We start from the raw sequence: 23,259 nt of genomic DNA, 5'->3' as shown, positions 1-23,259 counted from the left end.
TCTTGTATTCCTCTATAAGATGAATCTATTCCCTTTCATATCACACACTGACACACACCAGTCATGAATCAACACAAGTCAACAAAAATGTAGACTTTCTCTTCAGTCGGCAATAAGAACATTGGACCCAATAAGAAAGCAGATAAGGCCCATTTAAAAAACTATTCAAGGCTAATCTAATACATATTAGGCCCAACTAACTTAGGCCTCCTTATCTTTGGCAGCTTTTGTCTCTGGTGTTCATATTTGTTCCTAACATGCATAGATTTGTCATTTTCCCTACCCAGTCTATTTTTCTTGCATCTTCTATTCATCAATTAGTACAACTTTGCAATAAATCAGACAGTTTTTCTTCTAGAACCAGCTGAGTTACCAGAAAAACAAACATAGACATTGTCCCGGTTTAGAAAATACCGAGATACAAATGGTCCGGTTTAGAAAATACCGAGATATTTTTACTGTAACCGGGGTCTTTGCACTATGAAACCGAAACTCATCAGAGTTGAAGAAGAGGGAGGGAGGGAGGCGAAGTGAGGAGAGGAGAGGAAGCTGAAGCAATCTTGACAGAGAGAGAGAGACTCTCGAGTATTCTTTTGACTCACTTCCTCTCTTCTCTTGCACCCTTCGATAGAGACTAATACAGTAACAACAACAAACTTCACTTTCTTTTTCCGATTACCTACCTTGTTAGGGTTCTATCGTCCCCTGCGTATTCTTCTTTCAACTCAATGGTACGACTCTTCTTGTCTTCACCTTTTGATGAATCTCTTAGTTTTGCGATTCAGTGGTTTATAGTCCATCTTTGTTGATATGATCTGATAGACTGAAGATGTCTATAACTTGTAAATCCCAAACTCTTGTATTGAATAAGAAAGAAGAAGTGTTTACAGCTCTGTAATCAACAATGGTTCACTCTCATCACGAGTTCACCTTCATCGACAGTCTCATAGCGACTGGGTAAAGAGGACTCATATCGTCACTCCAGTTTACACATACAAAGCATAATCAACAAATGAACTCTCTACTCCTTGTTTAATATCAACTAACTGAATAAAATGAATCAAATGCTGAGATCGACCAAATGGGCACACAAAAATCTGGAAAAGGACACTTCTGTTTTTATTTTTTTAATGAATTAATAATAAATCGAAATTAAGCTGAAAATACTATAAAACCTAAAACTTTAACTTATTTACATATCCAACCAACCTACCCCACCCACTAACCCGACCCGCGTGCCCTTCCCGGATCCTTCCCCCTAAATCAAACTAAATCCCTAATTCCTCTTCCCCGACATAACCAACAGAAAAAAATTCACGATCTCTCCCCCTTCCCTCTATCTCATCTCACTAATCAAACTCTACCACAATCATCACGATCTCCCTCTATCTCATTTGTTTCTCTATTTCGTGTTACTCTTTGAAACACTATGGCTCCAAAGACTCGTTTCACCGAACAAACGAACAAAGAAGGTGCGCCGGAGAAGAAGAAGAAGAATGAGTCAGTGGTGGAGAAGAAGAAAGCTGCGGTGGAGAAGAAGAAAGCTGAGGCGGAAAAGAAGAAGAAAGACTCTGTGATAAAGAAAAAACAAGCAGCGGTGAAAAGGAGGAGAGAAGCCGTTAAAAAAAAAAGAGATGCAGAGAAAAAGAAGATTGAAACCGCAGAGAAGAAGAGGAAGCGAGACAGTGGTGTAGACGATGAGTCCTCGTCCAATCCAACCAAGCGGCCTCAGACCGCATCTTCACCAGAACATCAAGCCGATCCTGATCATTATCCGCCACTATCAACGGAGTTACCTTCGCAGGATGATAGAGAGGGTACGCCAAGCCCATCAGTTCCGATTGAGCCACAAAAATCACCTACTCAAACACCCAATGAGGCGGAGAATCCACTGCAAGCTCCAATAACTTCTACCAACAGAGAATCAGGCTCACCCGAGGCTGCCATTAACAATGACGGGCAAACGGTAAACAAATCAATTAAAATGGTTTTGGAATTTTTATGATAAAATTGGACTAACAAATAGGAACCGTGAGCAGATTGGATCTAACAACATAGATTCAAATTCACATGAGGCTGCTATTGGATCTGCTGCCATTGACAACGACGCTCCAAGAACGGTAAACAAGTCAACTTAAATGGTTCTAGAAATATTTATCATAGGGTCGAAAAAAAAAATAAGTAGTGATTATATAAGAAGTGTAACTAGTACAACTAAAAGAATGAAACTAGTTCAACTGGTAATAAAATGTTGTAAAACAGAATCAATGGAACTAGTATAACTAGTACAACCACACTTCTTATAACTAATATAACTGGTATAACTATGAAAAGTATAATTAGTCTAACTAATACAACCGAGTATTAAATTACTAGTACAACTAAAAGAGTGAAAATGGTGCAACTGGTAATAATATGTTGTAAACAAATTCAGGATAACTAGTAAATTTTTTTTTATAAGTAATATAACTGGTACAACTACGCTTCTTATACGTAGTCTGACTAGTATAACTAGAGAAGTATTTTGTATAACTGTTTAATGAGATGGTGTTGTTGTTGTATAACTAGGCTTGCTGGTAGAACTAGTAATATTATTTTTAATTTAATTAGTGTAACTGGTACAACTAAGTGTTTATGTGTTGTATAACTCAGTTATTTATTCTTTGTATTTTGTTTGTATTTTTCAGGTTGAGAGTGATGATATGACCGTAGAAGCTGACAGACCTGCTGGTTTTTTCTTCAATCCGAGCAACTATGGAAAGGGTTGCAAGCTCTCCTCAAGGTGCCATCAACACGATTTTCTGAACAAGACGATTGGTAAGTTGGATGCCTCAGAGAAGAGTTGGTTTCAGGAACATCCTCAGTTCAAGCATATATTCCACATGGATTGTACCTCAACAAGAAAAGTGATGGGATTGTGGATGTTGCTACTTCGTACTATGCATACAGAGAAGGGTCGACAAGCTTGGTTTGGGGTAAACGGTGTTCCAATTAGATACTCTATCAGGGAACATAGCCTCCTCTCTGGTTTATACTGCCACTCATATCCAGAAAACTATCAGAGCATAGGGAGACTGAAGTTTGCGAGAAAGTATTTTAAAGTGAAGAAGACAAAGGATGGGAAGGAAAAGGGTCTGCAAGTGACAGAAGCGGATGTTAAGGAGAAACTTCAGAAGATGAAATTTGATGGTAGTGGCGATCGTCTGAGGATGGCGGTTCTTTACTTTCTGGCTACAGTTTTAAGAGGAAGGTCCAAAGCAGGATACTTCATTGAGTATTTCCTTCTCCAAGCAGTAGAAGATTTGGAGTTTTGCACCGAATTTCCATGGGGCCGTTACACCTTTGATGATTGCATGAAGGAGATTTTTCATGTAAGGGATCATTTTCGTGATGGGATCCCAGAGCATGCACAGTGGGTATTTCCTGGGTTTATCAACCCTTTGGAGGTATATGAATAACATTTTTCATAAGCATATTTGTTATAATATAACTAAAGTGATTGTGTGAAATGATGTGCAGATATTAGCATTTGAATGTATCCCTGTCCTTAGGGAAAGATTCAGAGAGCCTGTTCCAAACTGTTTTGATGGTTGTCCAAGAATGTGCAAATGGAAGTTCAAGAGGACCGGAACAACAGGATTTCCACTTGACATGATTTATCGGACGCTAGGAAACACAAAGGTAAAAGCTTATAATTTTTTTAAGTGTTGTTTATGTCATTTTCTTCAAGTTCATAGTTAATTAAATGTGTAATTTGTTGTTGGTCATTTCAGGAGATTATCAGTGTTTTGGAACCAAAAGGAAATGAAGTAGACCTTTTGTATGAAATAATGGATGAAGGGACTTTTGAAGACTTGGAGCTGATAGATGATTCGGATACGCTAGACATAGCTGTTGACAGTTGGAACAAGATCCTAATGGAACCAGGGAAAAAAATCTTCTGGCCGGATCTATATGAGATGGATGTGAGAACCCGAGAGCAACAAGAGGAGGCAGGAGGCGAGGCAGGGGGCGAGGCAGGAGGCGAGGCAGGAGGAGAGGCAGGAGGCGAGGCAGGAGGCGAGGCAGGGGGTGAGGCAGGAGTTCAAACAGGGGGCGAAGCAGGTCGTGAGAGTTTAAGAGAATTAGAGTTGAAGTTGAACAAAAGAATGGATGATGGATTTGCATTGAGAGACGAAACAATTCGTCTTCTGGAAGCAAGAGTAAAGGAGTTGGAAGAAGAAAAAATCCAGAGAGAAAGTTGGTCGTTCCAGGAGGGCGAGATGTATGGTGATAAGGAGGCTGAGATACTTGGTGATAAGGAGGGCGAGATGCATGGTGATAAGGAGGGTGAGATACATGGTGATAAGGATGGTGATGAGACTAACAAGGATGGTGATAAGGCTGATAAGGATGGTGATGATGAGCCTGATAAGGAGGGTGAGGATGGTGATAAGGCTGATAAGGATGGTGATGATGAGCCTGATAAGGAGGGCGAGGATGGTGATGAGGCTGACAAGGGTGATGAGGCTGAGAAGGATGGTGAGAAGCAGATTGAGGCAGAGGCTGACAAGGGTGATGAGGCTGAGAAGGATAGTGAGAAACAGATTGAGGCAGAGGCTGAGAAGGATGGTGAGAAACATATCGAGGTAGAGGCTGAGAAGTTGATGCAAGGTAAGTCATGATAACATATAACTTCAAATTTTATTTTTAATGATGATGATCTAAGTCAGGATGTATTTTTGTTCAATGTAGATACTGAAGATGGAGATGAGCAATCTACACTTCAAATTATGGCAGACACTGCAGAGAGATTTGAGAAGGCTGCTGCGGAAAAAGCTGTTGTGGACAAGACAGATGAGGTTGTAGATGATGATGCTTTGGAGAAGGAAGGTGAGGTTAGAGTTGATGACGCTTTAGAGAACACAGCTTCGGTTGGAGATTCACAGGATCCTGCTGAGATGCCAAAGAGGGTGCCCAAGCGTTCTCATTTGTTGAGGTCTCCTTTTACGCCAAACTGATTTGGCTGAACTATGTTGTTGTTTTTGGAACTTGTATGTGTTTGTTTTAAAACCTAAAACGGATGAACTTGTATGTGTGTGTGTTTTAAAACCTAAAACTTGTATGTGTGTGTGTTTTAAAACCTAAATCCAAACTTGGTGGTTGAACAGGTTGCAATTACAGGTGGGAAGTAAAACAACATTACAGCATCAACTATGCCAAAAAATATGAAAGTAGTATAACTAGAAAAACTAGTACACCTAGTGTTAAATTAAAAAGTGTAGGACTTATCTGGGAATCCACTTATTTGAAACTCATTATGCACACAAAGTTGTTTTAGTTTTTTAGTTGTACTGGTTTCTACAAAGTTGTACTAATTTATTAGTTATACTGGCTTGCACAAAGTTGTACTAGTTTATTAGTTATACTAGTTTGTACAGAGTTGTACTTTGGCAGTGAAACCTGAATATATTAGTTGTACCAAAGAGAAATACCATTATCTAAGTTGTACCACTCATTTATGTTAACATGTGTTTGCCCGGATACAATGAAATCATCACTATTGTGAAAATACTTGTCATGTATGTTTTTCAAAAAATATGTGGACAAATATGTTAACAAACCTTAAAAGTATAAGGTAGATCAAGCAAACTTTTGTGATGGAGGTAGAAATCCAGAAAAAAAAAAAAAACAATACAAAACACAAAGAAACCTATCCAAACACTTAAAATTAGACCATTTGAATGTTTTATTAATATGAAAAAACCTAAAATAATATTTAAATTTCAGATCCTCCATAGTTGTACTAGTTATTCCAGTAGAACCTATTTTAGTAAACTAGACATAGTTGAACTAGTTATTCCAGTATAACTTATTTTTAGTTTTACTAGTTGTACCAGTATAACAACACAAAAACATGAATGTTAGGTTTAATGAAGTTTTACCAATTGTACCTGTTGTACCTGACAGAAACAACACATTACATAAATAAGTTCTACAACACATAAATAAGTTTCATAACACATAAGTAAGACTCACAAGACTAAGCAAGTTCCATAACACATAAGTAAGACTCACAAGACATAAGCAAGTTCCATAACACATAAGTAAGACTCATTCATCAATTCCATCGCTTCCACTTTCATCGCTGTCAATTCCATCATTCTCACACACCAATGGTGGATACTTCTTCTTTTTCTTCCTCCGATATTCCCCAGCTGATGGAAATCTAGTTTCTTGTAGTCTTCCTTTCTTTCTTTCCACATGCGGAGGGTAGACAACCTGAGATAGGATTTCATCTGGAATTTCATAACTTTCCCATAATGAATGATGAGGCACTGGATATATTGTCTTGTAATATGCCAAAGTCCACTGCTCCATATAATAATACTTAGAACAATAGTCTTCAGACATTTCTCCACGCGCGATGATCGCAGCCTGTGCATGCACACAAGGATACCGATCAATATCAAAACACTTGCACTGGCATGTTCCGTTGCCTAAATCAACATAATAACCTTGACCATCTTTGCCAATCACAGTGTACTGACGTTCAAATCTGTTTAGCTCCATCACCGTGAGCTTTTTTGCCTTCGGATAACTGTGATGCAATATCCCATGCACGTAGGGAATTAGTATCTGTCTCTCTGGAACGCGTAAAGATAAATCACGATATTTGTTAAACCATTCTACCATCTTCCCAATGATCACATCAAGCATTGGCAACAATGCATATTTCCTTGGTTCCTTTAAAACACCATTGATTGATTCAACAGTGTTGGTTGTATCTATGTTGTACCTTTCTCCCGGAAATTGACATCTTGCCCATTTGGTCTCATGAACACTCTCATCTAGATACTCAGCGGCTTGAGGCAACGTTCTCCTGAAATCATTGTAGCTTTTTCTGAACTCGACCTCTGTGTACATACCAGCAATTTTTCTAAACTTTCTGGCAACCCCTTTCTTGTTAACTTTGCTGCATGCTCCGGCAACATTATTAGACAAGTGAAAAATGCAATATCCATGGATCGCCATTGGGTACACCTCGTGCACCTTCTTGATGATGCATTGGTTTCTATCAGTACAAAAAACAAGCTGAGGATCATCTGGTATCAAAGTTTTCAGTATAGTCAAAAACCACTCCCAGCTCGCATTTTTCTCACCATCTACTACCGCAAAAGCGAGGGGATAATGATGATGATCTGGATCCTGAGCAGTGGCAATGAGAAGCACTCCTCCATACACACCCTTCAGGTGAGTTCCATCCATTATTATCACTTTCCTCATTGCTTGAAACCCTTCGATGCAAGCTTTAAGCGCAAAGAACATATACTTAAACTGCTTCTTCTCATCCACTACTAATCTTGTGATGGTACCAGGATTCATTCTTTCTAACATGTACAAGTAAGATGGAAGTCTAGCAAAACTCTCCTGAGGGTTACCACGCAAATCACTGACAGCTTTGTGTTTCCCTCTCAAAGCTGTAGAATATGAAACCGTGACACCTAGTTTGTTCTTCACCAACTTTATGAGAGACTTTGGATCTGGAGTCTTGTATTGGCCTGGATAATCTTCATGCACCACTCCTGCGACCAAGCTTGGTGTTCCTCTTTTCCCCCTCTTGGTTACACTTCCCTCTCCCCGAGTACACGTATGCATCTTTCTATACGTTCTGACACTGAAAAAGGCTGAGTTTTTCAGCCTTGCAGCTCGTAAATACCATCTGCATCCAACCCCACGACATTTCAATACATAAACAGTACGATTCGTCTTGATTATATCAACCTCAAAACAATTCGAATGCACTCCTGCGTCCACTAAATTCCTCAGCTCTTCCTTAGTCGCAAATTCTTGATACAAACTCATATCAATACCATCATCCCACTCAGCATTGACAATTGTGTCTACAGATGGTGTAACAGCCGGCAACTCCTCCCTATCATTCATTTCATCACCCTCTTCATTGCAATCCTCATGCTCATACCTATCTGATTGTCTTGGAGGAACAATTGCTAACTCCTCATGATTATACCCATCTGATTGGTTTTGAGGAACAATTGCCAACTCCTCAACTCCAGCCATACCATCATTAGCTCTGGCATCAATCTGAATTTCCTCGTTCATAGAAAACTGCTCGTTACTCTGATTTTCTGAGATATTTTCGGAAAACTCCACATGCAAAACACTACGCCGGTTTTTCCTATCCACCTCCATTAAATATCCTAAAACATCTTCATCATCCAAAATATAACAAGGCCTCTTATTATCCACGACCAGGGGATAGTAGCTCAGTTGAAGCTTCGTCGCAGCTACATCGATATTCATTTTCTTGCCTATTCTATCAACCAAGCGAGAATAGGTTATCTCCTCATATTTTCCTCTCATTACTAATGTATAAATATTTTTGTCTCCACCATGATCAAAATGTATCACCACAGCTCCAGTACCATCCATAGTTCCTGAAAAGAGTTAAAACCAACATTACAGCTTACAAGTTATATCAGTTATACGAGTTCTAAAGTCGCTAAAATACGGGTTATACTAGTATTACCAGTTATACTGGTTTACATGTAACAGTCGTTTATAAGTTATACTAGTTATACTAGTATTTGACTTGTCAAAGGACTACTAAGAGTTATACAAGTTTTACCCATAGTCTTATTCAGTGTTACTTAGAGTTGTACCAGGTTTACTAGTTGTACTAGTGTTATTCTTAACGAGTTTTACCAGGTTTACCAGGTGTACTCAACGTCTGTTGTACCAGTGTAACCAATGTAAAAAATGATTTAATCTACAATATCATGATTCATACTATAAGAACGTTATCTTAAACCATGGAACCTGACTCATAATGGTAACATACATATTATGGGACTAAAACTAAACAGAAAACAAATAAAAAAGAAGAGAAGAGTGAGAGAGAAGGAGAGGGAGAGAGTATACACTTACCAAGCGATTTCAAGACCAAGGACGAGGCACATTTGCTGTTTCAAGGACGAGAAAAGCTGTAGAAGAACCCTAAGAAACAGAATTAAAGGTTTGTGGATAAAAACTTGAAGAAGAGAACTTTGGTTGGTGATTGAAATGAATTTTCGTGGGTGGTTGAGTAATGAAGAAGATGAAGATGTGAGGGAGTTAATATGGATTTTGGGTGGGACCCAGGCGAGAGAAAGAGAAAGGAAGAAGAAAATTGGACGACCGAGATTAGAGTTTCCATTATTTGATCCAATGGTTCACATGCCACTTTCATTAATGGCAAATTGGTAATTTACCAGCCCTTGGTCCATGATAGATCACAATTGGTCTATGTAGACTTCTTTTTGTCTTTTTGGTCTGTTATAGATCATTGTCCGAATAAAATGAATAACTGCAAAAGACTCTTTCCCCATCCAAAGGTTTCCTTTATTTAAACTTCTGTTCCCTCCTCTTCTTTTAATTTCCCTTCCTCTTGCGATAATAGGCCTTTCGGTACCTATCATGATCCCTCTCCCTTGTGGCAGCATAAGTTGAGTAGAACCAACCGAGATAAGCTTCAGCAGTTCGTGTCTATTAGGAGCTAGGTAACTGGATTTGTCTTGCTTTTTTTTTTCTCTAGTTTTACTGTACGTTTGATGTTTTTTTAAGTAAGAACAGAACAGTAACTAGTTTACAGCATTCTTGGTTTTGTTTATTTTTTTTTTGTGTGATTTGTTTAATAATGTGTTGGGGGAGCAGTGAGAAGAGTGCTCTTCAGGCTCTTAAAGCAAGTGATTGGCAGATCGAAGCAGCTTTTGATGTGTTTTATAGTCAGCCCCAGCCTAAAAGCAATGGTGATATGAGACGCTTGGAAGAGCTCTTCAATAGATATAAAGGCAATATGCTATTTTTCTTTCTCTTTTGATTTGATCAAAGCCACGTTTTGATATTATTATTTCTGTAACTTATTTTTTAAATATTACATTCTGCAGATCCATATTCTGATATGATTCTAGCGGAAGGTGTCTCGGTTCTCTGCAGTGATCTTCAGGTATTTGATCTTCTTGGATAATGCTAAGAGAGTGATGTGGCTTTATCTTACATACCACTTGCTAACAGTTGATTTGAATTTTTCTCTAGGTGGAACCCCAAGACATTGTCACGGTATTGTTTATTCTTAAACCTTTTGCTACTGCTTGATTTTGTTCATGTGTTAGTAAGTACTTTGTGAAAGTGCCTTGAAAGGCTAATAAGAGTGAAAAGGACAAAGAAATAGATTGAAAGTGGGGGTTTAAACTCATTGGTTTCTCTCACTGGTCGCTCTGAGTTTTATCATTTTCTGAACTTATAGTTAAATGGGCACTCATTCCTATTTCAGTTGGTTCTTTCGTGGCATATGAATGCTGCCACAGCGTGTGAGTTTTCCAAGGAAGAATTTTTTGGTGGCTTACAGGCATTAGGGTGAGTGAATTCTAGCCTTGATGCTGTTACAGTTCTATAACGATGCGGCGGAGTTATTTGTGCAGAGTTTATGTCACATCCCGGGCCCGAGCCCAATTTTTAGTGACAAGGCCCGTGATGATTTGGCCCATGTAGAAAAAACCCTAGAGTTTTCCCATTCCTCTTCTATAAAAAGGAGGCAGCCCCTTAGGTTTTCTCCAGAGACTCAAAACCTAGCGAAGGCCTGCCCAGTTGGAGAGAGAGCAGCCGCCGGCCACCAAACCACCACCGGAATCACCGCGAGTCACCGGAGCACCGCCGGCGACCGTGTAATCTCACCGGAGAGGAGATCTCGCCGTGTTTCGATCCCTTCTCGTCGTTTTCTTGAGTCTTCTACTATTTTTCTTCTAGATTCAGCAACTGGTGAGGGTAAGAAAACCCTAATCACTCTCTTTAGATCTCTCATATCTCTTTCTTCTTCTTGATCTCTGATCTAGGGTTTGGGTGGAAACCAACTCTTTTTCTTGTAGATCTGGTTAGTAAGGATCCATAGAACTCAGATCTACATCAACTCTCATCTCATCTCACAGATCTAGGCTAAGGTGAGGGCTTGTTGCAATCTCTATCTCCTTCTATTATTATCTCATCATGGTAGAAGTGTCTAGGTTGATCATTCATCCTTATTTGTTACTTTCTATAGATCTACTAATATAAATAACTATACATATGATATATATAAATATTTTGATGCTTGATGTGTGAAAAACATAGATCTATTGCTAAGGTTGTTAAAATATGGTTGAATGATGTTTGAGGATTGAATGTGATGATTGTATTGATTGGGGTTATTATTATAAGAGGATGATATCTTTATAATTGGGAGATGTAAATGAGTAAGAGAAAGGCTTTAAGGCCTATGTGTGCCGGTGTAACGTGGTGGAATGACATAAATGTATGTCTCGGGCGTTACATCGTTTCTTGTTGGGTTATGTGGCAATCATTTGAGTTGGCATGACTCATCGCCGAAGCGGGCATGCGGCGTGCCTGTAAATGAAGTAACGTAGAAGCGTGATGCCGTGGAGACAACGTGGAACGTATGAACATGGTGGCGGATCAAGCGAGAACCAATGTCGGTAACTTGATTGCGTGAAGGCGTGAGACAGCGTGATGTCGTGGAGACAACGCAACATGAAAGTTCTCGCGCGACAACATGAGGAACGCGGGTACCGATTTAGGTGGCGTGGTCTCATTGTTGGCACCGCCGGGGTTTATCCTCGTTTCTTGTTGATTGCTTTCGATTTACTGAATGTTAAAGTTAGATGCTTATGCTATGTTGTGTGATGATTGTTGGTGATTGATTTCGGGGCTCCTGGAGCTTCCCTCACTGAGTATTTGTCGAAATACTCAGCCCTCCTTTCTTTTTCAGGTGAGTTCGAGGAAGTGCAGGAGTGATCGTCTCGGTGTGGTGCTGGTTTTTGGGTGTTTGGTTTTCTTTAAGTTATTTTATTTTAAGACTTAGTGATTTGGTTTTAAGCGTTTCCTATTCGTTTTAGTACGTTTTTGTAAAACATTTGAATTCGATCCTTGGGAATGAGATTTGCATTGGCCTATTTAAGTATTTTTATTGGTGAAGGCAATGTGAATTCATGCCATCTCGGTTAAGCGAGATATGGGTGTGACAAGTGGTATCAGAGCTGAGGTTAGAGCCCCCGGTCCTAACCTGGGAGGCTGTAGAGAGGAAACGTTTTTTTTGTCCGGTTCCTATCGGAATAAAGTTTAAGATCTTTAAAAACTTTCGGATTTTTAAAGTTGGTTTGGATTTTAAAGAAGGATAAATGGGGATTTTAAAAGTTAGAGTCAAGAGCACCATCGAGACCACTCCTTTACTTTGAACTCATTCATTCGTCATTCATAAACAGGAAAAAGTTCTAAGTGTTAGTTTTGCGTGAACAGGATGGCACCAAGAGGAAGAAGAACCGCTAGGGGAAGAGGCACTGCAACACGTGTGGTTCGGGAAGCTAGCCCGACCAATTCTGTGGAAAGTGTGAATGGAACTAACACTGAGACTGATGGTGGAAGCTCAACAAAGGGGAGTCAACAAAGTGACCAACCAGCAGGATATGCCGAAATGATGGCAGAGTTGCAAAGATACCGTGAGCGTTTTGGAGATCAAATGCGTGAAGAATCCGCGGATGGAACACCACACCAGGCTGATGCTCGCGGGTATGTACCGGGTGTTTGAGTGTGTCACCGTCATCGGCCTCCGCCCCCACCATTTGTGCCAGCTCATGTTCGTGGACCCACCTACTGGGAAGTGATGAAGTACATGAGGGACATGCAAATGGATCATTTCAGTGGGAAGGCCAGTGCCACCTCTGCAGATAACTGGAGGAGGAAGCTGGAGAAGAACTTGGATGCAACCAGGTGTCCAGCCGAGTTCCGTAGGGAATTGGCTGTTCATTACCTGAAAGACGAAGCCATGATATGGGGGGAAGGTGTCGTGGAATTAGCGCGAGGACGCTATGAGTTGACTTGGGAGGACTTTAAGGATGAGTTCACCCGAGAGTATGTTCCCCCTGAGGCTACAGACAAGATGGAGAACGACTTTGAGAATCTGCGCCAAGGGAACAAGACAGTGAAAGAGTATAAGGAAGAGTTCAATCGTTTGAGAAGGTTCGCCCGCAGACGCATGGATGAGCAAGACCTGATTCGCAAATTCATGAATAGACTAAGGGTTGATTTGAAGAACAGGTGTTCCCTTAGGAAGTATGACCGTTTTGCGGAACTTGTTGAGACAGCAGCTTTACAGGCTTGGAAGAAGAAAGCAAGCTTACAAGGAGCACTCAGTCAAAGGCGACCAAGCGAACTTGGGAAGTCGCTAATACACCACAAGCCGCAAAAAGTGAAGGAGGAGTAACTTGCCATAGGTGTAATAAGAAAGGACACCACGTAAAGGATTGTAGATTCCCACCGAATGTTCGATGTTACCGTTGTAACAGAGAAGGACACACTTCGAATGCATGTCGTATGCCAGCGCAGGGAGCTGGGCGCAATGAGCAGTTACCGCCACAACCAAAAATACAAGATGTGGCTGGACGAGCCTTCGTAGTCGGGGACCACGAAGGAGGAGAACCGATCGTTGGTATGTTTCCTATACCTACTTGTCTAGATGTTTACTTATAAGTCTTGTTTGGTCCAAGTATAGTAGACTTAGACATAGTTCAAATTGTGTAGGATCGATTTTAGTTGGGGGAATAAATGCCCATGCCTTATTTGATACTGGCGCAACACATAGTTTTGTGTCTCCCACTTTGACAAAGTGTTGGACCTTTGAGGGCATGTTCGTTTTGAACGGCAAAGGAATAGAAACCGCAGGGACCGAGTTAATGAGGTCTACTGGAACGTATGAGGATGTCCCCATCGTCATAGAAGACATTGAGCTTAAAGGAAATTTGGTGGAGATGGAGTTAAACCACTACGAGGTGATCTTAGGCATGGATTGGTTGACATATCACAAGGCCGTGATTGATTGCCCAAAGACGCGCGTCTACATCCCTAGGACTGAAGGGAGAATAGTTTTCCAAGGGATAAAGAGAAGTACGGGAATCCCCATCATATCCATGATGCAAGCAGAAGAGTTATTGGAGAAAGGAAGTGAAGCTTATCTCGCCACTATCAACATCAAGGGATCAGATAAGGAAGCCGACTTAGGCACCATTCCAGTTGTAGCCGAGTATACCGATGTTTTTGAACCCTTGACAGGACCGCCACAACGCGAGGTGATGCGTTTACTGTAGAATTAAAACCTGGTACGGCACCAGTGTCGAAGGCACCGTATCGCTTGGCACCAGCAGAAATGGCTGAGTTAAAGAAGCAGCTAGAGGATCTAATGGATAAGGGATTCATTAGACCAAGTAGCTCACCATGGGGAGCGCCTGTCCTGTTTGTCAAGAAGAAGGACGGGAGTTTTAGACTTTGCATCGATTATCGTGGATTGAACAAAGTGACGATAAAGAATAAGTACCCTCTGCCAAGAATCGATGAGTTGTTGGACCAACTACAAGGAGCGTCATGGTTCTCAAAGATAGATTTGGCATCTGGGTATCACCAAATCTCGATAGCGGAGGAAGACGTAAGGAAGACGGCCTTTCGGACACGTTATGGGCACTATGAGTTCGTAGTAATGCCATTTGGACTTACTAACGCACCGGCAGCGTTTATGAAGTTGATGAACAATGTGTTTCGGGAATACTTGGACAAGTGTGTGATTGTATTCATCGACGACATTTTGGTATACTCTAAGAGCAAAGGAGAGCATGATTGGCATCTAAGAGTAGTATTGAACAAGTTACGAGAGCAGCAGTTGTACGCAAAGTCAAGCAAGTGTAGCTTTTGGCAGCGAGAGATTGGGTTTTTGGGGCATATTGTATCTGAAGCCGGAGTGGCTGTGGATCCAGAGAAAATTGTCGCCATTACAAAGTGGCCTACACCTGGAAGTGCTACTGAGTTCTGTAGTTTCCTTGGACTGGCAGGATACTATAGGAAGTATGTGAAGGGATTTGCAAGTACTGCTAAACCCATGACAATGTTAACGGGAAAGGATGTGAAGTTTGTGTGGTCAGACGCCTGTACTAAGAGTTTTGAAAGGCTGAAGGAACAGCTAACCCAAACTCCAGTATTGGTATTACCAAGGCCAGGTGTACAATACACGGTTTATACGGATGCTTTTGGAACGGGACTAGGATGTGTGCTTATGCAAGAGAAGCAAGTGGTCGCTTATGCATCAAGACAACTGAGACCGCATGAGGTCAATTATCCGACTCATGATTTGGAGTTAGGTGCAGTTGTGTTTGCCCTTAAGATTTGGAGGTCTTATCTCTATGGAGAGAAGGTGCGAGTGTTCACGGATCACAAAAGTTTGAAGTACATATTTACCCAAGGAGACCTGAACCTGAGACAACGCAGATGGATAGAGTTATTAGCGGATTACAATCTAGATATCGTCTACCACCCAGGAAAAGCAAACCAAGTGGCCGACGCCCTCAGCAGACGTAAGGTCGACGTCTCGGAGGCAAAAGAGGTGCAAGAGTTGGTTGCTACTTTGGCTAGTTTACGGTTATGTGCTACTACTATTGAGGATAGGACAGCTGCATTGGATACCTTAGATCAAGTAGATTTGTTAGAAAGGATCAGTAAAGCTCAACAAGGAGATGAGTCATTGCAGAGAATGATTTCAAAGGAGGTTGTTGGATATCTGTTGCAGGCTGGGATTCAGACTACACGGATGGCCTGACTGAGGTTCAAGAGCTCGGACTGGACAGGACGAACGAATGGCCTCGGGAGCGGCTAGACGGACGCGATGGAGAGGGAGATGGCCGATCTGGTTCCTGAAACGAAAGAGAGTTATTTTTATGAGTTTTTATGAATCAAAATGATAACAGAAGAAAAACTAAATGATGAATGAAGAACATAAGCAAATATGACTTTTTATGGGTTTTTATATTAAATGGAAAAATCTAGAACTATATGATGCAACTGAAACAAAACTAGAGAAGGATAGAAATATGGAAGATGAATCCTTGTTGCTGGATGTGTATCTCTCTCAACAAGAACAGTGGAGGGCGGTGGATAGCTATGGGATTTGGCTTGCTGGATGTATATCTCTCTCAAGGCAAATCGATGGATGGAATGGAGGTGAAGAATCACCACAAGCTTGATGGTTGAAGCTTGATAAGACTCGGCTGCTCTCTCTTGTTTCTCACAGAAAAAGACTTAGGGTTTTCGGTTTGCAAAGGCAAAATTATTCATAAAAGACTTGAGGAAAAAATCGCCAACTACAAGGAGTTATATAGGGTTTATCCCTTATGAGACTCAAAGATAAAAAAGGCCTTAAACAAGCTGGCCGAAAATTAAGGCTGAAATAATAGTCCAAAGTCTTAACCAAATAAATTAAAATAAACCAGACATCTGGTTGTCAGTTTGAGAAAGTCCGGACCAGAATTCATAGTATGCTTGCATGTTGCCTCGTTAAAACCTTTCGGGAAAACCCAGTGGGATAAAACCCGATAAGGAAAAAGAGTACAACAGCATACTACTCCTTCTGATGGCGGCTATATCTCTGAACCGGAAGCAAGTTGGTTGGATGGATTGAGGATGAAGGTGGAAATGGTCAAGCCGGCTTCATTCTGGTCAATGGAAGAGAACTGACTTGAATGAATGGAGTCTGGAACCTCTAATGGTTCGCTGGTGTCTTCAAGCTTTAAGTCGGCCAACTCCTGGATCAATAGTTGCTTGAATCCGGTTTGTTCCTGTGCAAACAACTCCTGGACAGCTTTGGCAAATCCAGCTCTTATAACCCTTGAACCGGACCTTGTGGTAGGACCTTTGCGGATGATGGGAACCTCAGTTGTGGGGACTGCAACATCCCCTCCCTCTTGAACAGGTTCTGTCCTCAGAACATCTCCGTCATCTGCAATATAAGGAGACAGATCAGACACATTGAACGTTCGGGAAACCTGGAACTTACCTGGCAGCTCTAGCCGGTAGGCATTGTCATTGATTCGGTCGAGCACTCGGAATGGTCCGTCCCCCCGTGGGGATAGTTTGCTCTTCCTCTCTTCCGGGAACCTCTCTGGCCTCATATGGAGCCACACCCAGTCGCCTGGTTGGAAGATAACTTTGGTGCGCCCCTTGTTGAGCTTGATCCGGTTCCACTCAGCCTTCTTCTCCAAAGTCTCCTTGACTTGCCGGTGCAAGTTCTTCACAAACTCAACCTTTTTGTCACCACTCTGGCTAACTTGCATGGCTGGGGGCAGTGCGGATAGGTCCATGGGAGTCTCTGGTCTAAAGCCATACACGATCTCAAAAGGGGAGAGATTAGTAATAGAGTGCCTTGCATGGTTATAAGCAAACTCAATGAAAGGCAAACAACTCAACCAATTTCTAAGATTCTTACCCACCGTAGCCCTCAACAACTGAGAGAGTGTACGGTTTACTACCTCGGTCTGACCATCAGCCTGTGGGTGGCAAGTGGTAGAGAAAAGGAGCTTGGTTCCAAGTTTTTTCCACAAGGTCCTCCAGAAGTGGCTGAGGAATTTTGTGTCTCGGTCGGACACCATGGTACGAGGCACTCCATGTAAGCGCACCACTTCCTTGAAGAAGAGATCGGCGGTTTGGCTTGCATCATTGGTCTTGGAACACGGAATGAAATGTGCCATTTTGGAGAACCTGTCCACTACAACAAAAATAGAATCCTTGTGTTCTATCTTGGGCAAGCCCAGCACAAAGTCCATAGACAGATCGACCCATGGTGTAATAGGAATAGGTAAAGGCATGTGTAAACCATAAGGATGCGACTTGGATTTGGTTTTGAGACAGCAGTGCACTTGGCGCAAAGGCTCTCGACGTAGCGCCTCATCCGGGGCCAATAGAAGTGGTCTGACAGGACGCTCAGGGTTTTGTCTCGACCAAAATGCCCCATCAACCCGCCCCCATGAGCTTCTCGGGTCAGTAAGTCTCGCATGGAACCATGAGGAATGCACATGCGTTTTTCCTTGAAAAGAAACCCGTCCTGCTGATAGAATGAACCCATGGCTCCCTTAGCCGTGTTACTGTAAAGCTCAGAAAAATCAGGGTCAGTTCCATAAGACATTTTAAGTTGTTCAAAACCCAAGATCTTAGCCTCCATGGTGGTAATGAGGGTGTGGCGCCGGGATAGAGCATCTGCCACTACGTTGTCCTTTCCTTTCTTGTACTTGATCACATAGGGAAAAGTCTCCACGAATTCCAACCACCTAGCATGCCTCTTCTTGAGTGTGGTCTGGCCCCTCAAATGCTTAAGAGTCTCATGATCAATGTAAGGTCGGAGGACCTCATTCATGAGTCTCATGAAGGTGCTAGGGGCGTTGGTAAGGCCAAACGGCATCACCAGCCACTCGTATAGACCTTGCTTGGTCTTGAAGGCGGTTTTCCACTCATCTCCTTCCTTCATGCGGACTTGATGGTATCCACTCCTGAGATCAATCTTAGAAAACACAACAGACCCACTCAGTTCATCCAACATATCATCTAATCTAGGTATAGGGTACCGATATTTGATGGTTATGTTGTTGATGACTCGGCAGTCCACACACATGCGCCACGTCTCATCCTTCTTAGGCACTAGTAGGATCGGGACCGCACAGGGACTAAGGCTCTCGCGGATGTAGCCTTTGTCCATGAGATCTTGGACCTGCCATTCCAGCTCCTTAGCTTCCTCAGGGTTGACACGGTAAGCGGCTCGGTTTGGTAGTGGCGCGCCGGGTACAAGATCGATCTGATGTTCTATGCCACGGACAGGGGGTAAACCGACCGGAATCTCATCAGGGAAGACATCCTTGTAACGTCCCATGAGGTCTTGTAATACGTCCGGTACTTCAGGAGCTTCTAAACCTGCAAAACAACCTTCCTTAAAGATCATTAGTAGCACCTGTGTCTCACGTTGTAATGATTTAAGCACTTGTCCGGAAGTCATGTAAAGGTTAGTGTTACTTACCTGACCGGACTGCGTCATTGCCTTCTGCATATCATGAACTTCTCGAGGGCTGAGAGGTGCTAGGCTGTGCTTCTTGTTGTTGTGGACGAAACTGTAGATGTTGGTGCGGCCATGATGAAGCGTCTCCTTGTCAAACTGCCACGGCCTTCCTAGAAGTATATGGTCGGCTTGCATGGGCACAACATCACACTTGACCTGGTCTTGGTACTTGCCAATACTGAAGGACACAACAACTTGTTCGGCAATCTTGGGCTCAGTCTCATCATTGAGCCATTTGAGACGGTATGGTCGAGGATGGGCAGTTTTGACCAACCCTAGCTTATCAACAAGATACTTGCTAGCCACGTTAGTACAAGATCCGCCATCTATGATCAAACTACATACCTTGTGATCAACACTACATCTGGTGTGGAAGATGTTCTCCCGCTGGATGGTCTCTGGGTCAAAGAGGGTGCTAAGAGCCCTCCGGATCACTAGCAGCTCGCCTGTCTCCGGGTAATCGGTTACTTCCTCATCAGAGATCACTGCTGCGGCCTCTGCCTCATCTTGGGATTCATACTCGCCATCCCCCTTTAGGACCATCACTCGTTTGTTTGGACAATCCCGAGCGTAGTGGCCCTTGCCCTGACACTTATAACAAATGATGTCACGAGTACGCAAAGTTTGGGCTTGAGTCTTACCCTGCTCCGGCTTAGATGCATTAGACGATTCAGCCTGGTTTGTCTTGAATCGGCTCTCAATCTCAATCGACTTGCCCTTGTCGCCCTGCTTTGAACCCGGTTGAGTCCAAGCAGGTTTGCTGCGGCTGGTACTGGCCATCTTGCGCTTGATGTGCTGCTCGGCTTACGTAGCAAAGTGCAATAGATCGTTGAAGTCTTCATATTGTTGTCTCTCCACCTTGCGGGCAATGCGGTCTTGCAGCCCTTCCAGGAATTGAGACATCATTGTCTCCTCGGGCTCGTCGGTCTCAAGCTTATTCCTGAGTGCCTCGAACTCGTCAAAGTACTCCTCCACAGTCTTAGTTCTCTGCGTAAGTTTACGAAAACGTTTTAGCACATCACGCTGGTAGTAAGATGGAATGTACCTCGCGCGAAGCTTGGTCCGCATCTCGGTCCAATTACGCGCTCTCCACACTGGCCCAGACTTAGCAACGTCTCGATCCCACCACGAAAGAGCATTGTCCGTCAGCTGGGCTGCTGCTAGGGCAACCTTCTTGGCCTCACTATATTGGTAATAGTCGAAAATGTACTCCATGCGCTTCTCCCACACGATGTAGGCATCCGGATCAACCTTGCCGGCAAACGTCGGGGGGTGAAGCTTAAGCGCCTTACCTCCCAACCAGGGCTCTTCCTCCTCTCGGTCTCGACCTCCTCTATGGTTGCGGCCTCCTCCTACTTGGGCCCGGGGTCCTCGCGCGTTCCTCCTACCTCCCCGGTTTGGTCTCTCCTCGTCCTGACTGCGCGTATCATCGGTACTGTCCGCGTCCGAGTCAGTGTCATGCGGGTCCGGCTGATGCCTTCCTGGTGGTCGAGGTCTGTTGGGCCTGCCTCCCTGCCGTAGCTGAGCAAGCTCGGCGGTGATAACCCTAAGGCTCGCCCTCAGCTCTTCATTGTCAGCTAAGAGCTGAGCGTTTATGGCCGCTTGGTCTTGACCTACATCTCCCATAGTTCTCTGAAAAGATACTCAAAGAAAGATTAGAAGGCAAGAGGGGGGGTTAAGTAGTTGCTTGGGTCGGATACTTTGAGTATTGACCAAGACTAAGAGTGAATGCAAAAAGTTAAGACAAAATCGAATCAAGTTTGAAAAAAAGGAAAGAGAGAATATATTTTTTTTTTATTTTCGAAAACTTGGAAAGAAAGTAAAACTTCTTTAATTAAATTTTTTTTTTTTAAATGCAAGAATTGAAAACTTGGAGAACAATCCGAAAACTTGAAGAATAAGGAAAGTAAATATTTTTTTTTGAATGCAAAATCGAAAACTTGGAGAACAATCCAAAAATTCAAAAAAAAATTAAGGAAAGTAAATTGTGACGGCTAGGGTTCAGAAGAACTGAGTTTCGCAGGAAACTTCAGCTCTGATACCAAATGTTGCAGGCTAGGATTCAGACTACACGGATGGCCTGAATGAGGTTCAAGAGCTCGGACTGGACAGGACGAACGAATGGCCTCGGGAGCGGCTAGACGGACGCGATGGAGAGGGAGATGGCCGATCTGGTTCCTGAAACGAAAGAGAGTTATTTTTATGAGTTTTTATGAATCAAAATGATAGCAGAAGAAAAACTAAATGATGAATGAAGAACATAAGCAAATATGACTTTTTATGGGTTTTTATATTAAATGGAAAAATCTAGAACTATATGATGCAACTGAAACAAAACTAGAGAAGGATAGAAATATGGAAGATGGATCCTTGTTGCTGGATGTGTATCTCTCTCAACAAGAACAGTGGAGGGCGGTGGATAGCTATGGGATTTGGCTTGCTGGATGTATATCTCTCTCAAGGCAAATCGATGGATGGAATGGAGGTGAAGAATCGCCACAAGCTTGGTGGTTGAAGCTTGATAAGACTCGGCTGCTCTCTCTTGTTTCTCACAGAAAAAGACTTAGGGTTTTCGGTTTGCAAAGGCAAAATTATTCATAAAAGACTTGAGGAAAAAATCACCAACTACAAGGAGTTATATAGGGTTTATCCCTTATGAGACTCAAAGATAAAAAGACCTTAAACAAGCTGGCCGAAAATTAAGGCTGAAACAATAGCCCAAAGTCTTAACCAAATAAATTAAAATAAATTAAAATAAACCAGACATCTGGTTGTCGATTTGAGAAAGTCCGGATCAGAATTCATAGTATGCTTGCATGTTGCCTCGTTAAAACCTTTCGGGAAAACCCAGTGGGACAAAACCCGATAAGGAAAAAGAGTACAACAGCATACTACTCCTTCTGATGGCGGCTATATCTCTGAACCGGAAGCAAGTTGGTTGGATGGATTGAGGATGAAGGTGGAAATGGTCAAGCCGGCTTCATTCTGGTCAATGGAAGAGAACTGACTTGAATGAATGGAGTCTGGAATCTCTAATGGTTCGCTGGTGTCTTCAAGCTTTAAGTCGGCCAACTCCTGGATCAATAGTTGCTTGAATCCGGTTTGTTCATTTGCAAGCAACTCCTGGGCAGCTTTGGCAAATCCAGCTCTTATAACCCTTGAACCGGACCTTGTGGTAGGACCTTTGCGGATGATGGGAACCTCAGTTGTGGGGACTGCAACAATATCGCACCACCACAAATGGAACTTATCTATTCAAAAATAGGGTGTGTGTGCCGAATAGTAAGGATCTGAAGGACGAGATCTTGAGACAGGCGCACAACTCTCAGTTTTCTATCCATCCAGGAAGCACTAAGATGTATCAGGACTTGAAACGCTATTACCATTGGGAAGGTATGAAGCGGGATGTTGCTACTTGGACTTCGCATTGTCAGACTTGCCAGATGGTTAAAGCAGAAAAACAATTACCAAGCGGGCTTTTACAAGAGTTACCATTACCCGAATGGAAGTGGGATATGGTGACAATGGATTTTGTTACTGGGCTACCAATAACAACTGGGAATAAGGACGCGATTTGGGTAATTGTGGATAGACTCACCAAATCTGCACATTTTCTAGCTATCAAGAAAACTGATGGAGCAGATCGTTTAGCGCAAAAGTATCTGGAAACGGTGGTACGATTGCATGGAGTGCCAGTAAGTATCGTATCAGACCGTGATCCAAAGTTTACTTCGGCATTCTGGCAGGCATTTCAAAAGGCACTAGGTACAAAGGTACACCTTAGCACGGCTTATCATCCACAGACCGATGGACAGTCTGAGCGGACGATACAGACACTTGAGGACATGCTAAGAGCCTGTGTACTTGATTGGGCAGGAAAATGGGGCCAATTTCTACCATTGGCAGAGTTTGCTTACAACAATAGTTACCATTCGAGCATTGGGATGTCTCCATATGAGGCTCTATATGGGAGACCATGTCGAACTCCATTATGTTGGACAGAAGTGGGGGGGAGACGAGATTTAGAGCCGGAAATGGTTAAGGAAACCATAGAACAGGTGGAATTGCTCAAGTCTAGACTGAAAGAGGCTCACGATCGGCACAAGAGTTATGTTGACCATAGGAGAAAAGCTTTGGAGTTTGAAGTAAGAGATGAAGTATACTTGAAAATGAGAACCTACCGAGGAACAGCCGAGTACCGCAAGTTGAAAAAGTTGAAGCCAAGATTTTTAGGACCGTATCGCATCATTGAGAGGATTGGAGCAGTAGCATATCGACTTGAGTTACCACAAGAGTTATCGGATATCCACAAT

At 42.6% G+C, this 23,259-nt stretch overlaps 3 protein-coding genes across 3 annotated transcripts; 2 read left to right on the top strand and 1 right to left on the bottom strand.

Annotated features, from left to right (window-relative positions):
* Positions 1–1,065: 1,065 nt before the first annotated feature.
* On the top strand, positions 1,066–5,104 carry LOC106432886 (uncharacterized protein At3g43530-like). Its single transcript, XM_013873733.3, has 6 exons — positions 1,066–1,966; positions 2,040–2,120; positions 2,688–3,446; positions 3,520–3,681; positions 3,774–4,653; positions 4,735–5,104. The coding sequence occupies exons 1-6, from the start codon at positions 1,430–1,432 to the stop codon at positions 4,998–5,000; spliced, it is 2,685 nt and encodes an 894-aa protein (XP_013729187.1). The 5' UTR covers positions 1,066–1,429; the 3' UTR covers positions 5,001–5,104.
* An 839-nt stretch (positions 5,105–5,943) lies between these two features.
* LOC106432845 lies at positions 5,944–9,327 on the bottom strand. The gene is made up of 2 exons (XM_013873690.3): positions 8,929–9,327; positions 5,944–8,438 (listed from the first exon to the last, which is right to left on the bottom strand). Exon 2 carries the CDS (start codon positions 8,431–8,433, stop codon positions 6,094–6,096), a length of 2,340 nt encoding a protein of 779 aa, XP_013729144.1. The 5' UTR covers positions 8,434–8,438; positions 8,929–9,327; the 3' UTR covers positions 5,944–6,093.
* A 3,364-nt stretch (positions 9,328–12,691) lies between these two features.
* LOC111209478 lies at positions 12,692–14,171 on the top strand. The gene is made up of 3 exons (XM_022709401.1): positions 12,692–13,287; positions 13,374–13,516; positions 13,609–14,171. The coding sequence occupies exons 1-3, from the start codon at positions 12,692–12,694 to the stop codon at positions 14,169–14,171; spliced, it is 1,302 nt and encodes a 433-aa protein (XP_022565122.1).
* Positions 14,172–23,259: the final 9,088 nt, after the last annotated feature.

The sequence above is a fragment of the Brassica napus genome, chromosome C1 (genome assembly GCF_020379485.1).
Source record: "Brassica napus cultivar Da-Ae chromosome C1, Da-Ae, whole genome shotgun sequence".
Taxonomy (NCBI): Eukaryota; Viridiplantae; Streptophyta; class Magnoliopsida; order Brassicales; family Brassicaceae; genus Brassica; species Brassica napus.
The sequence above is the reverse complement of the archived record's forward strand: the minus strand, read 5'-3'. Positions and strand labels throughout refer to the sequence as shown.

Excerpts from the sequence above, each read along its gene's own strand:
- LOC106432886 (XM_013873733.3), top strand. The coding sequence starts at position 1,430 with ATGGCTCCAAAGACTCGTTTCACCGAACAAACGAACAAAGAAGGTGCG. Across the intron at positions 3,447-3,519 it reads GGTTTATCAACCCTTTGGAG|ATATTAGCATTTGAATGTAT; the intron begins GTATATGAATAA and ends AATGATGTGCAG. Across the intron at positions 4,654-4,734 it reads GGCTGAGAAGTTGATGCAAG|ATACTGAAGATGGAGATGAG; the intron begins GTAAGTCATGAT and ends TGTTCAATGTAG.
- LOC106432845 (XM_013873690.3), bottom strand. The coding sequence starts at position 8,433 with ATGGATGGTACTGGAGCTGTGGTGATACATTTTGATCATGGTGGAGAC.
- LOC111209478 (XM_022709401.1), top strand. The coding sequence starts at position 12,692 with ATGAAGTACATGAGGGACATGCAAATGGATCATTTCAGTGGGAAGGCC. Across the intron at positions 13,288-13,373 it reads CCGCAAAAAGTGAAGGAGGA|AGAAGGACACACTTCGAATG; the intron begins GTAACTTGCCAT and ends CCGTTGTAACAG. Across the intron at positions 13,517-13,608 it reads AGGAGGAGAACCGATCGTTG|GATCGATTTTAGTTGGGGGA; the intron begins GTATGTTTCCTA and ends CAAATTGTGTAG.